This window comes from Gossypium raimondii, chromosome 1 (genome assembly GCF_025698545.1).
Source record: "Gossypium raimondii isolate GPD5lz chromosome 1, ASM2569854v1, whole genome shotgun sequence".
NCBI classification, from domain to species: domain Eukaryota; kingdom Viridiplantae; phylum Streptophyta; class Magnoliopsida; order Malvales; family Malvaceae; genus Gossypium; species Gossypium raimondii.
In genome coordinates this window covers 43,993,043-44,004,905 of record NC_068565.1, presented here as the reverse complement: position 1 = coordinate 44,004,905, position 11,863 = coordinate 43,993,043, and the positions used below count along the sequence as shown (strand labels likewise).

Sequence of the window (11,863 nt, the reverse complement as noted above, 5' to 3'; positions counted from 1 at the left end):
ATTTGTTTCAATCAAACTCTGATGAGTCTAAATTATTTTATTATTATTTGACCTATGAATTTAGCCTATATAGACTTTTTTACAACATTAGAAAATACATCCATTAGAGATTAGAACTCATAACACTTTTCGAGAATTCTATATTTACGTTTTGAGGGTTATTTGTTTCGCGTTTTCGGGGTTTAGTTATCTTTGCCTGTGATTTTTATCCTTTTTGGAGGGTTTTTCCACGTTAAATTTGTGTGTTCAAATTTTTAATTTCTTCTATTATTTTTATTTATTCGTTGTTTAATCGGTTGATCCTCAATATTGTGAGTAAAGGGTAAAATTTTGGTGGAACAGAGTAGCGCCATCAAGAGTAGATGGATAGAAATCTGACAACATCAAATCGGGCTTCAAGGCGTTCGGCTATTAGAATTAGAAGCTCTGGTGGGAGTTGAGACCAATCTGCCATTTGGTATCACAAGTTTTGCTTTTGCACTCAAACCTCTATGCGCAGCAGCTGCAACAATGTTATTTCCATTGGGTTGGGTGTTGTGGCATATACGAGGAAGCCTCTCAAATGACCTTTTGGGTTGGGCCAAATCCAGTTAGAAAGTTATTTCCTTTGGGTTGTAAATAGACCTGTCCATGGGCCGGGCGGTCCGGCTCAGCCCGATGGCCCGCTCGAAATATTGGAGGGTTCGGGTAAAAATATAGGCCCGAAATATGGGCTTGGGCAAAAAACGAGGCCCGTTTAAAAAACGGGCCGGCCTCGGGCACCACTTTTTTGGCCCGGCCCGAATATAATAAATATATATTTTTTATTTTTATTTTTTAATTTTTAATTTTAATATATTTTTAAAATACTTTTTTTATTTTTTTATTTTTAAAATAATTTTTTAATGTTTATTTAAAAAATGGGCCGGGCCCGGGCCTAGGAGCCGGGCCGAAAACTTTTCTGGGCCCGGCCCGGCCCATAGACTGGTCTAGTTGTAAACAAGACAATGTTATTTTCGTTCAAAATTGAAACATCGAAGAGCCGGAAGAGAACCTCCCTTGAACCCTGGATCCTATGGAGAAGAAGCAGGAGCAACGAAGCGGCCATAAAACCAAAAGGAATGAAGGAAAAGTTGCTTCTTTGAAGGTATTTGGTAGCAGTTCAATCAATGGAGACGATGCTTCCAGCTTAGTTGGGAGCATAATCGAAAAGGGAATTGTTTCGAACAATGATATTAGTAAACCCATTCAACCCCCTCGCCTCTCAGTGCTTCCTTTCCCTGTTGCACGCCACCGCTCTCATGGTCCTGTAAGCCACCACAAATTTTACTCTTCTTTTTTTCTTCTTCTGCAATGACTTTGTTCTCTATCTTATTTTCTTTATTGGTTTGCTATTCATTTAAGTTACTTAATTCAACAAATTTTGAACATGTATAAGATATATGAACACTTTTTATGTTTTCCTTTCTGTATTGTTTCTTTTGGGATGCATAAATTACCATGCCTATGACTGTAAAGGGGAGGTAATTCATTGTTATTGATTACTACAAATTTGGGTAAGGTTGTTGCTTGGAAGAGTAAGGCAAAACCATAAGTTTAATACCTAACAAACATGGGTTTGGATTTTGGAATGGGGGCAATCAACTAATACTAGCAGCAATGGTGTTCCTTTTTGGTTTTATCTCCCTATCAGTTATTATTTAATTAACTGGGTTTATTTTTGGTTGAGTTTGATTTGTTCAAAGCAGAAGTTGCTTGAACTGATACTTGGATTTTTTTCACAGCATTGGACTCCAAGAAGTGATAACAGAAATGTTGTTGAAGAAGACGATGAAGATGAAACTGGATTTGCTAACTTTGATCCTATATCGGTTTTCGCTGAACCTATACGGAGGAAAGAGAAAAAGAATTTGGATCTTAGCCATTGGAAAGAGGCAATGCAGGGTGATGATCTTTCCCAGAGAAAGGGAAGGGAAACAAACCAGTCAGGCGTAGGGAAAACTGAAAGACAAATGATGGATGGAAAAGCCATGAAAGATCTAGGCAATAAAAGCATGTTGATTAACTCCTTTGGTGCACATGCAGATGTAGCCTCCATGGATGTAGAATCACATCTAAATGCCCATAGGCCTTTAGCTAAAGCTGAAGAAGCCATGAGGAGCGAATTGAGTGATAGTTCAGTCACTGGAATGGACCTAGATGACTCACTTCAGTTACAAAAAGAAGAGCATGTTAAAGATCATGATTCTGAAACTTTCAGTAAAGAATCAGGAACGATGGCTGTTGATGGTCAGGTCATGGCGAAAAGAATGTGTCATAATGATAGTACCAATGTGGAATTCAGGAGAATGGAGAATATAGATACCATGGTTCCAGAGCAATTCTGCAACTTAGGAAATGAACGTGGGTCCATGTCTCTTGAGAGTGAAATTGATGCTGAGAATCGTGCCCGATTAGAGAACATGTCACCTGAAGAAATAAAAGAAGCACAGGCTGAGATTATGCTGAAGATGGATCCTGCTTTGCTAAACTTACTGAAAAAACGAGGCCAAGAGAAATTAAAGAAGCAAATTGACACACACTCAAATCAGGCTGCTGAGAGTCAACTTGGAATTAGACGTGAAAATCAGTCAAACAATGCTATGAAAGCTCCAAATTTAGATAGCAATAATCCCACGGTCACAACAAGCTCAAACATTACAAAGAGTGGCCTTGACAATGGCGTAAAGCAGAATGTAGATTCCGCAAGTGGCAGTTTGTGGGATGCTTGGAGCCAGAGAGTTGAGGCTGTTAGGGAATTAAGATTTTCCTTGGATGGGACTGTTGTTGAAAATGATTTTGTTCAGATACCAGAGATACGTAAGGCAAAATCATAACCATCCTTCTGTTGTTTTTTTTTTTTTGGTACATTCTTACTTAGTTGCTTTTATACATACCTGCTTGCATTTTTCGCTAAATATTATGTATCAATAGGTAAATGGTAAGACTTTAGATCTTGTTGTCACTTTCTTGATAAACTCAGTAAAACTATATTTGGTGTCATTTATTTGTTTGTCAAAATTCTGAATACTTTGACTGTCTAGAGAACAGTTTGTAAATAAACTCTAGCCATACAAGGAACGACAGATGACTGAATAAATATTGTTTTGCCTTTTCCTTCTATTACTGTATTGCAGGAGGTGATAATGTTGCTGAACGTGACTTCTTACGAACAGAGGGAGATCCTGGCGCTTTAGGTTATACAATTAAAGAAGCAGTTGCACTCACAAGAAGCACGGTCAGTTTATATTTTATTTATTATTTTATTGGATGACATGTAGATCTTTAATGCAAATGCAGCTGCATGTTGTCATGATATAGCTAGACTGTGCATGTCAATCTTAAATATTGTTGCAGTTTATCTTTGATATGACTATACTGATCTCCTGTTTTTACTGATATTGTTAACTTTAGATTCCAGGTCAACGGGCCCTTGCATTGCATCTCCTTGCATCTGTGCTTGATAAGGCATTACGTAATATTTATCTCAATCCAATTGGTTCTACTCTGGCTGATAAGGACAATGTTGACAGCACTGTTGACTGGGAAGCTGTTTGGGCTTTTGCACTGGGCCCAGAACCTGAGCTAATCTTATCATTAAGGTTAAATGAATTTTTATCCCAAAAAACTGAATAATGTTAAGTCAAACTGTTTTTTTCCTGTTAAAATTTAGATGTTGATTCATAAAATGATTTTGATTCTGTATTCTTTACCCTTGAATTTGAACATTTTGAAATCTGTAGGATGTCGCTTGATGATAACCACAATTCTGTAGTTTTAGCAACCGCCAAAGTTATTCAGTGCGTATTGAGCTGTGATATAAATCAGAGTTTCTTTGATCTTTTGGAGGTAGATTTCTATCTTTTATATGCCTTGTATGTCCATATGTAATGTTTAGTTTAACCAATGTTCTATAATGCAGAAAACAGCAATTGACATGAGGGGTACTTATACTGCTCCTATATTTCGGTCTAAACCAGAGATTGATGTTGGTTTCCTTCATGGTGGATTTTGGAAATACAGTGCTAAACCTTCAAATGTTCTTCTTTATGGAGATAATATTGTGGAAGATGAAACTGAAGGGAAGCATACAATTCAGGATGACATTGTTGTTGCTGGACAAGATTTTGCTGCTGGTTTGGTTAGGATGGGAATCCTTCCGAGGATTCGATATCTTTTGGAGGTGAGCAGAATAAATCCATTATGTTTACTTAAGTTCTTGATATACCTGCCATCAGGTTTCCGCGTATGTTTTATTCAAATTTAATAAACTTGTTATCTAGTTTAAACAATTGTCTTTTTTGTGGGTCGTGTGAAGAGAAATTAGTACTGATTTAGAATTTGTGCTAGCATCTTCTTTTTTCTACTGCAGATTTTCGTGTTTACCTTTTTCCTTTCTTCATACTTGCATGACCCTGGAAACTAATATGTAGCACAATAATATCTATGCTAATTTGGTGGGTCTATATTTTAGTTGTTCCGACTCCTAAGAGGAGAGCAGCCATAGTGTCTCTCCTGGAAGTTCAATGCTTACTTTGTGAAATATTTCTGATATATACATTAGTAACGTTACTCATGTTTTCAGATAGAACCAACTGCACCTTTGGAAGAATGCTTGATTTCAGTACTAGTTGCAATAGCAAGACATTCCCCAATGGGTGTGAATGCTATAATGAAGTGCCAAAGATTAGTTCAAACTGTTGTTCACCGATTTACTGCAAATAGCAATATGGATGTTTATCTGTCTAAGATCAAATCTGTTTGCCTTTTGAAGGTAATCTTTTATTCATTTGTTTTTGGAATAGTGAGGGCTATGAGGCTTCCTGACTTACTTCTATGTTAGTAAAAAGAATGAAAAAATGTATTATATTTCTAGTTATTTATTAAATGGTCTATTTTCTTACCATTTAGCCTAAATTATTTATATTGCTTTTTTTTTTTTTGGTTATAAAGGTGTTAGCACAATCTGACAGGAAGAACTGTGCAGAGTTTGTAGAGAATGGGATTTTCCAGGCTATGACATGGCAATTATATAAAAATGCTTACTCTTTGGAACAGTGGTTGAAATTGGGAAGAGAAAATTGTAAACTTTCATCTGCATTAATGGTTGAACAACTACGTTTTTGGAAGGTCTGCATTCAGTATGGGTATTGTGTGTCATACTTCTCCAACATTCTTCCTGCCTTGTACTTGTGGTTGAATCCGCCTACAATTAGAAAACTGGTTGAGAACAATGTCTTAGGTGAATTTGCTTCCATCTCTGTGGAGGCATACCTTATTCTAGAATCCTTGGCCAGAACACTTCCAAATTTTTATTCACATAAAATTCTAAGTGATGGAATAGCTGAAGGAGCTGATGACAATGTGGAGACCTGGTCTTGGAGTCATGCCAGACCAATGGTTGATTTAGCTCTGAAGTGGATTTCATTCAAGTCTAGATTAATTGATTCTCAGGATGAAATAATTGGAATCTCTATTTTCCATGATAAATCTTCCTCTCCTCTATTGTGGGTGTACTCAGCTGTTATGCACATGCTTTCCAGAGTGCTTGAAAAAGTGATCCCTGAGGATGCCATGGGCCTGCAGGATGATGGTCATGTGCCGTGGTTGCCAGATTTTGTTCCTAAGGTTGGACTTGAAATTATTAGAAATGGTTTTTTGAGCTTTACCCGTGTGAATACTGCAGAATATGGAGCTAATCTGGCTGCAGGTAGTTTTTTTATCGAGCAACTCTGTTCTTTAAGGAAGCAAAGCGCATTTGAAACATCATTTGCTTCTCTATGCTGCCTTCATGGCTTCTTCCAGGTTTTTATATACATTAACAATTTGATCCAGTTGGCTAAGCCTGTGGTCTGTAATCCTTCTCAAGCATGCAGTTTATCACAAGAAGAGAACATACTTTCAAAGGGGATACTGGTGGAATCTTTGTTTGAATTGAGATGTGTGTTTGATATTTTCTCAAAGTTAGTTGCTTCGGAGTGGCACCTTGTGCAGTCAGTTGAGATTTTTGGTAGAGGAGGCCCTGCTCCTGGTGTGGGGCTTGGATGGGGAGCCTCTGGTGGAGGATTTTGGTCAAAATCTGTTTTATTGGCACAAACAGATGCATGGTTGCTCAGTCTATTGCTTGACATCTTTCAGACTGTCTCTATAGAAGTATTATCCTTAGATTATGAGAGGACCTTTACCAGAGAAATAATCTTTTCAGCTTTAGGATTATGTTTAATTTCTGGACCAAGAGATAAGGTTATTGTGGAGAAAGCGTTGGATGTTATGCTTCAAGTACCTGTGCTAAAGTACCTTGATCTTTGCATTCAGCATTTTATCCAGGGTAATGGGAGGATAAAATTATATGGGTGGGAATATAAAGAAGATGACTATATGCTCTTCAGTGAGATATTAGCTTCTCACTTTAGAAATCGATGGTTGTCTAATAAGAACAAATTGAAAGCCTCAAGTGTCGATAGAACATCAAGGAGTAACGCTTCTCTAGAAACCATACCAGAGGACCTGGACACATCAATGATGAGTCGAGATAATAACTGCACTTCATTGATGATGGAATGGGCCCACCAGAGACTGCCTTTTCCCGTGCACTGGTTTCTTAGTCCAATATCAACCTTATGCGATAGCAAACATGCTGGGCTGGGAAGGGTCTCTGATATACAAAATATTGTGCAGGACCCTGGTGATATTGTTGAAGTTTCTAAAGCTGGAATGTTTTTCCTTTTAGGTTTGGAAGCCTTGTCCACTTTCTTGTCTGCAGATGTTGTTTCACCCATTCGGAGTGTCCCGGTAATCTGGAAACTACATTCATTATCCATCATATTACTTATTGGAATGGCTGTGCTTGAAGATGAGAAGACTAGGGATGTTTATGAGTCTCTACAAGAGCTATATGGACAGCTTCTTGATGAGATAAGGTCTAAGGGAAGAAGTCAAACTATTTCAAATATGTCTACCAGTTTAACACCAGAGACAGAAAATAAAATTAATGTGGAATTTCTGAGGTTTCAATCCGAGATTCATGAAAGTTACTCAACATTTATTGATACTCTTGTTGAGCAGTATGCTGCTGTATCTTTTGGTGATTTGACCTATGGTCGACAAGTTGCAATATATTTACACCGTTGTGTTGAAGCTCCTGTTCGACTTGCTGCCTGGAATGCGTTATCTAATTCTCATGTCCTCGAACTTCTTCCACCATTGCAGAAATGCCTGGCTGAGGCTGAAGGATACCTTGAACCTGTTGAGGTACTGACTGCTATCTGCTGCTTTTGTGTTCTATTCAAATGCATGGCAGCTTGCTATGTATGGTAATGTAATTGAATGTGCCTGACATTTGATTTCTGATATTGTCTTAACGAAACCCCCAATTTGGCTTCAATGTGTCAGAACTCAGAAGAGAACGCTAAATTTCTTAGCTTATTTCAAAATCATAAATAAGGTGGAGAGATAGAAATAATGAACTGGCATAAAGTAAAATCTTTGACTCAAAACACCCGTGGTTAACTTGGAAGTGAACAACATTTTTTGTTTCTGATGTTAAGATTTGACAGAAAACAAGACTTCTGGTTTCTATTCCTAGAGGACTGTTGATTTATTCCCTATAGAGAGAGATATTCTCTGCAACTTCTTGAATAGAGTTGTATATTCCTGTTTCTATCTGATTTAGCATCTGGGGATTACTTGCAAATCACCTATTATGAGAATGATTTTTTTTTCCAGGAGAATGAAGCGATTTTGGAAGCTTATGTGAAGTCATGGGTGTCTGGTGCCCTTGACAAAGCTGCAACTCGAGGATCAGTTGCATTCACATTAGTTCTGCATCACCTTTCAACTTTTGTTTTCATCTCTCATAAAAGTTACAAGCCATTGCTACGGAATAAGCTTGTGAAGTCTCTACTGCGAGACTATGCCAGGAAGAAGCAGCACGAGGTATGCAGCTTTTCTTGTAAAGTTCTAAAAAACTTTTGACTGCCTAAACAAGAGTCATTTGGAATATGAAAAAACATGTCAAGCATATTGTGGTGGCATTTATGCTATAACTCACTAAACAGGATCCAAAACCATGGTAAAAATAGTATATTCTGTATACAGAGGTTTTTGAAAGGAAACCTCCATTGTTTAGTGATTCAGTGTATTGTAGCATGGAGTATTATTTTAATGACCTAGAAGGATATCCGCATCGTTTCATTGTCGAATATATAGTGTATACTGAGTTTAATTATTCATTTGTTCAATCTTTTGGAATATGATTACAGGGAATGATGCTGCAGTTCATCGAATATACGAAGCCATCTAGTGTTACAAAGGCCGAAAAAGAGGAAGGTTTGACAATGGAGAGTAGCAATGTAGAGGGAAGGTTGGAAAGACTGAAGGAAGCTTGCGAGGGAAATCCCTCTCTTCTCACACTAGTTGACAAACTTAAGTCTTCTTGTCTGAAACAATAGTTTGTCTTGTGCCCTACACAATTTGTATATTGGAACAAAACACAGTTAAACATAAACCTTCTTTAAGGAAAAACGAAATATCTATTTCAGTCACATAAGAAGTGTGTATACGAGTATAGTTCATATTTAGATTGATGATTTGACAAAGGAATTTCATTACTATTGTACAGCCCAAATTTTGTCCGGCTCAATACCCAAACTTAATTACAAAGTCTAATTCAAATCAACTCAGACCAAAACCTGAAGCCCAACAAAATAAGCCCAACTATCCAAACTCAATTCAGCCCAATTAACTGACCCAATACCCAAAATACCCTAGCCCATTTTTAGAAAAGAAAAGCACACCTAGGGTCTTCTGACCCCTAGCCCTTCTGACGCCTATCGCCACTGTTAGCATCACTTGCCACTCCCACCGCCACGGTCACGTCGCCACCGACTCCACTGGCACCGACACTTGCAGAGAAATGACAACAAATATTAAAGATCTTGTAAAAATGGCTATAAAAGCCTAAGAGAACAAATTGTAAGGGGGTGGATTTAAAAAAAAAAACAAAAAACAAAAAAAAAAACGAGAAATAAAAAAAACAGAAATTAGTTTTTTTTAAAAGGTGATTTTTTTTCCTTTTTCTCTTTTTTATTTTTATTTCGAAGCATTATAAAAATAAAAAAGGAGAGGCCTTTTTAACTTTTTAGCCGTCGTCGGAGTGTTTGGAGGCCGAAGATCTGCATCGGAGAAAAAAAGAGGAAATTTTTGGACTCCCATTGTCGTGAACAGCGCCGCATGATGTGACGGCGACCGACAAAAAGACGACGACCATTGCCGGATTCTAGGCCGATGGTCGGATGGGGGGAGAGGAAATTTGAGAGAAAGGGAGTTTTTTTTTGGGAAGGAAGAAATGAAAATTTTAAAAAAAATTTGGGCTTAAATAGCCCCATGAAACGGTGCTGTTTTGCAACTAGGGTTCAGGTGCCAAAACGACGCTGTTTTGGCCCTGACCCGCGTGTCGACCCGATCCAACCCAGGGGATCCGCGTGTTTTTAATTAACGGGCTAATTGCGCTATCAACCCTTCCTATTTTTAATGTATTTTTAATTAGGTATTTTTAATTTTTTAATTTTACCCCGCGTTTTTTAGCGATTTCACTTTGGTCCTCGCTGGAACAACGTTGTTTTGGAGGAGGAGAAGAGAAAATTCCCTTTCAGTCCCCCCACGTTATGCGCGTGTTCAGAATGGTCCCCCTTTTTATTTTATTTTTGATTTTGCCCCAAATCTTTGTCTTAGAATTCAAATTAGTCTTTTTTTGTTATTGTGTTATTTTATTAATTAACTCAGTTTTTTTATATTTACTTATTCCTCAATATTATATTATTATATTATGCTATTATTTTATTATTATTATTGTTATTATATTTCAATTTTATTTATTTATCTAAGTTTAAATATCTTTTAATCTTATTATTATTGTTATTATTATTTACTCATTTATACCTTTTTAATTTTGGATTTAATTATATATATATACATACATACATTTTTATAATATATATACATATACACGTACATGTTTTTATAACTTATTTATATATGTATATATACATACTTATATATTTTTTTTTATATTTTATAATTTATATATTGATGGTTGTCGATTCTACCAATATAATCTTACGCCTAATTTGTAAATTTAAGCAGTATAGGGAGTAGGGTCGATCCCTCAGAGACTAGGTTTACTGCAAATTGTTCCTCTCTTGACCAGATTTATGTCGGGGCAGTTGTTGTGCCTAAGAAGTTCGGGGGGATAAAATTTGAAACCTGAAATAAATAGAAAAAATGCGTAAAAAGTAAAAGCTGAAAACAAAATAATAAAAACAGTTAAATAAATCTGAAGAAAAATTAATTAAGCTTAGCTTAGCTTCAGGCACGGGTTTTTCCATCTTTGAACCGATCCTCGAAATTAGATAAACTCCTCTTTCCCAATAAGCTAGTTATAGCTATCAAGGACGCCTCGGACACCAACTCTTCCTTGGGTAAATTAGTTATGGAACGTCCAATAACTAACCCTTACCGATCGAACAACCTACGAAACGTTCGTGATTTAGAACTCCGACAGCTTTGCGTTCTAGAAGAGCCTAGCTCGAACTAATGCCCTCAACCGCATGAGACATTTAAATCCGGTTACTATTTCCCTTGACGGAACCAAACAGCAATCCCCACTTGGCACGCTAATGTGTTCACGGAAAACTAATTAGACAATCGATCCTTTCGGAATTCTAACTGTACGTCTAACCACACTAACTCAAACGATGTCTTTTTGAATTAGTGTTGATTTGACTTTGTGAGTTGATGAAGTCATACTCTTAACCCGGAGAAATAATAAATACTAAAAATCAGGAGTTAAATTGCTCGGGTTCGTAACTCACGGGTCTTTGACGGGGTTAACACCTACCTAAAGCTGAAAGGGGTTTAGTTGGCTAAAGTTTGAGGCATGTTGGAGTTGGGCATATTTGGAGAGGGTTGAATAAAAGAAATGAAAGTAGATGGAAGTGGGTGACACAAGGTTTGGGTGCAGTATTTCTAAAGCTGAAAATTAAATAATGAAAGAGAAAATAAGAAACTAATGCTAGCAAATAAAGAAGAAAGGAAAGATTATATTTTAGAAGATGAAAACTTGATGAAAAACTTGATGAAAAACACATGGTGAAAGACTTGATGAATAAATGAACATAGTAACCCCCTATTTATACTAGTGGCTTTGCCAAATTAAGAGCCATTAGCCATAAAAAATTAAGGAAATAAACTATTCCATGATATAAAAATCCCTACATAATCTCCCACTAAGTCAACATAAAATTTCAGCTAATTACATCTTGGAAAAATTCTGCTTTGGCCTGCCTTCTTTGCTCATTTCTTCAATCTAGTCCAAATTGTTTCCTTTTTCTTCTATTAGCCCCAAATTGCACCCCTGTATAAAATTCAATATAAACATGGAAAAAATCAGTGGTGCATTCTCATAAATTGACCAATTAAATTACATAAAATATGTATTTTTAGCATTTAATCAAATCCCCTTACTTAGTTCATGCTAGTCCTCGAGCATTTTGTATGTATCTGCAAAATGAAAAATTTCATCCATAATAGGACTTGACCCCCATGGTTTGCACAATTCAACAATTTAGTCTTTACATATTATCATCTCAAATAACCTAGCCTAAGAAATAAGAAGGACCTACCCCTCATTTTATTATTTTTGTACTTAGGACATTTTTGAATTTTTTGACGCGAGATATGATAACAACCCAAGTACCATGTTCCGGTTACTCGATTCGGATGTCTCTAAGCGGGTTATTTCGCCCTACTCATGATAGCTTGTTAGCGGAGTGAATGCAAAGAACTT

The 11,863-nt window shown here is 36.7% G+C and overlaps 1 protein-coding gene across 1 annotated transcript; it reads left to right on the top strand.

The window, feature by feature from the left end:
- The first annotated feature begins 1,017 nt into the window (after positions 1 to 1,017).
- On the top strand, positions 1,018 to 8,637 carry LOC105785948 (transcriptional elongation regulator MINIYO). The gene is made up of 10 exons (XM_012612160.2): positions 1,018 to 1,288; positions 1,764 to 2,838; positions 3,156 to 3,256; positions 3,433 to 3,620; positions 3,762 to 3,867; positions 3,941 to 4,201; positions 4,604 to 4,792; positions 4,972 to 7,269; positions 7,744 to 7,953; positions 8,280 to 8,637. The coding sequence occupies exons 1-10, from the start codon at positions 1,055 to 1,057 to the stop codon at positions 8,466 to 8,468; spliced, it is 4,851 nt and encodes a 1,616-aa protein (XP_012467614.1). The 5' UTR covers positions 1,018 to 1,054; the 3' UTR covers positions 8,469 to 8,637.
- Positions 8,638 to 11,863: the final 3,226 nt, after the last annotated feature.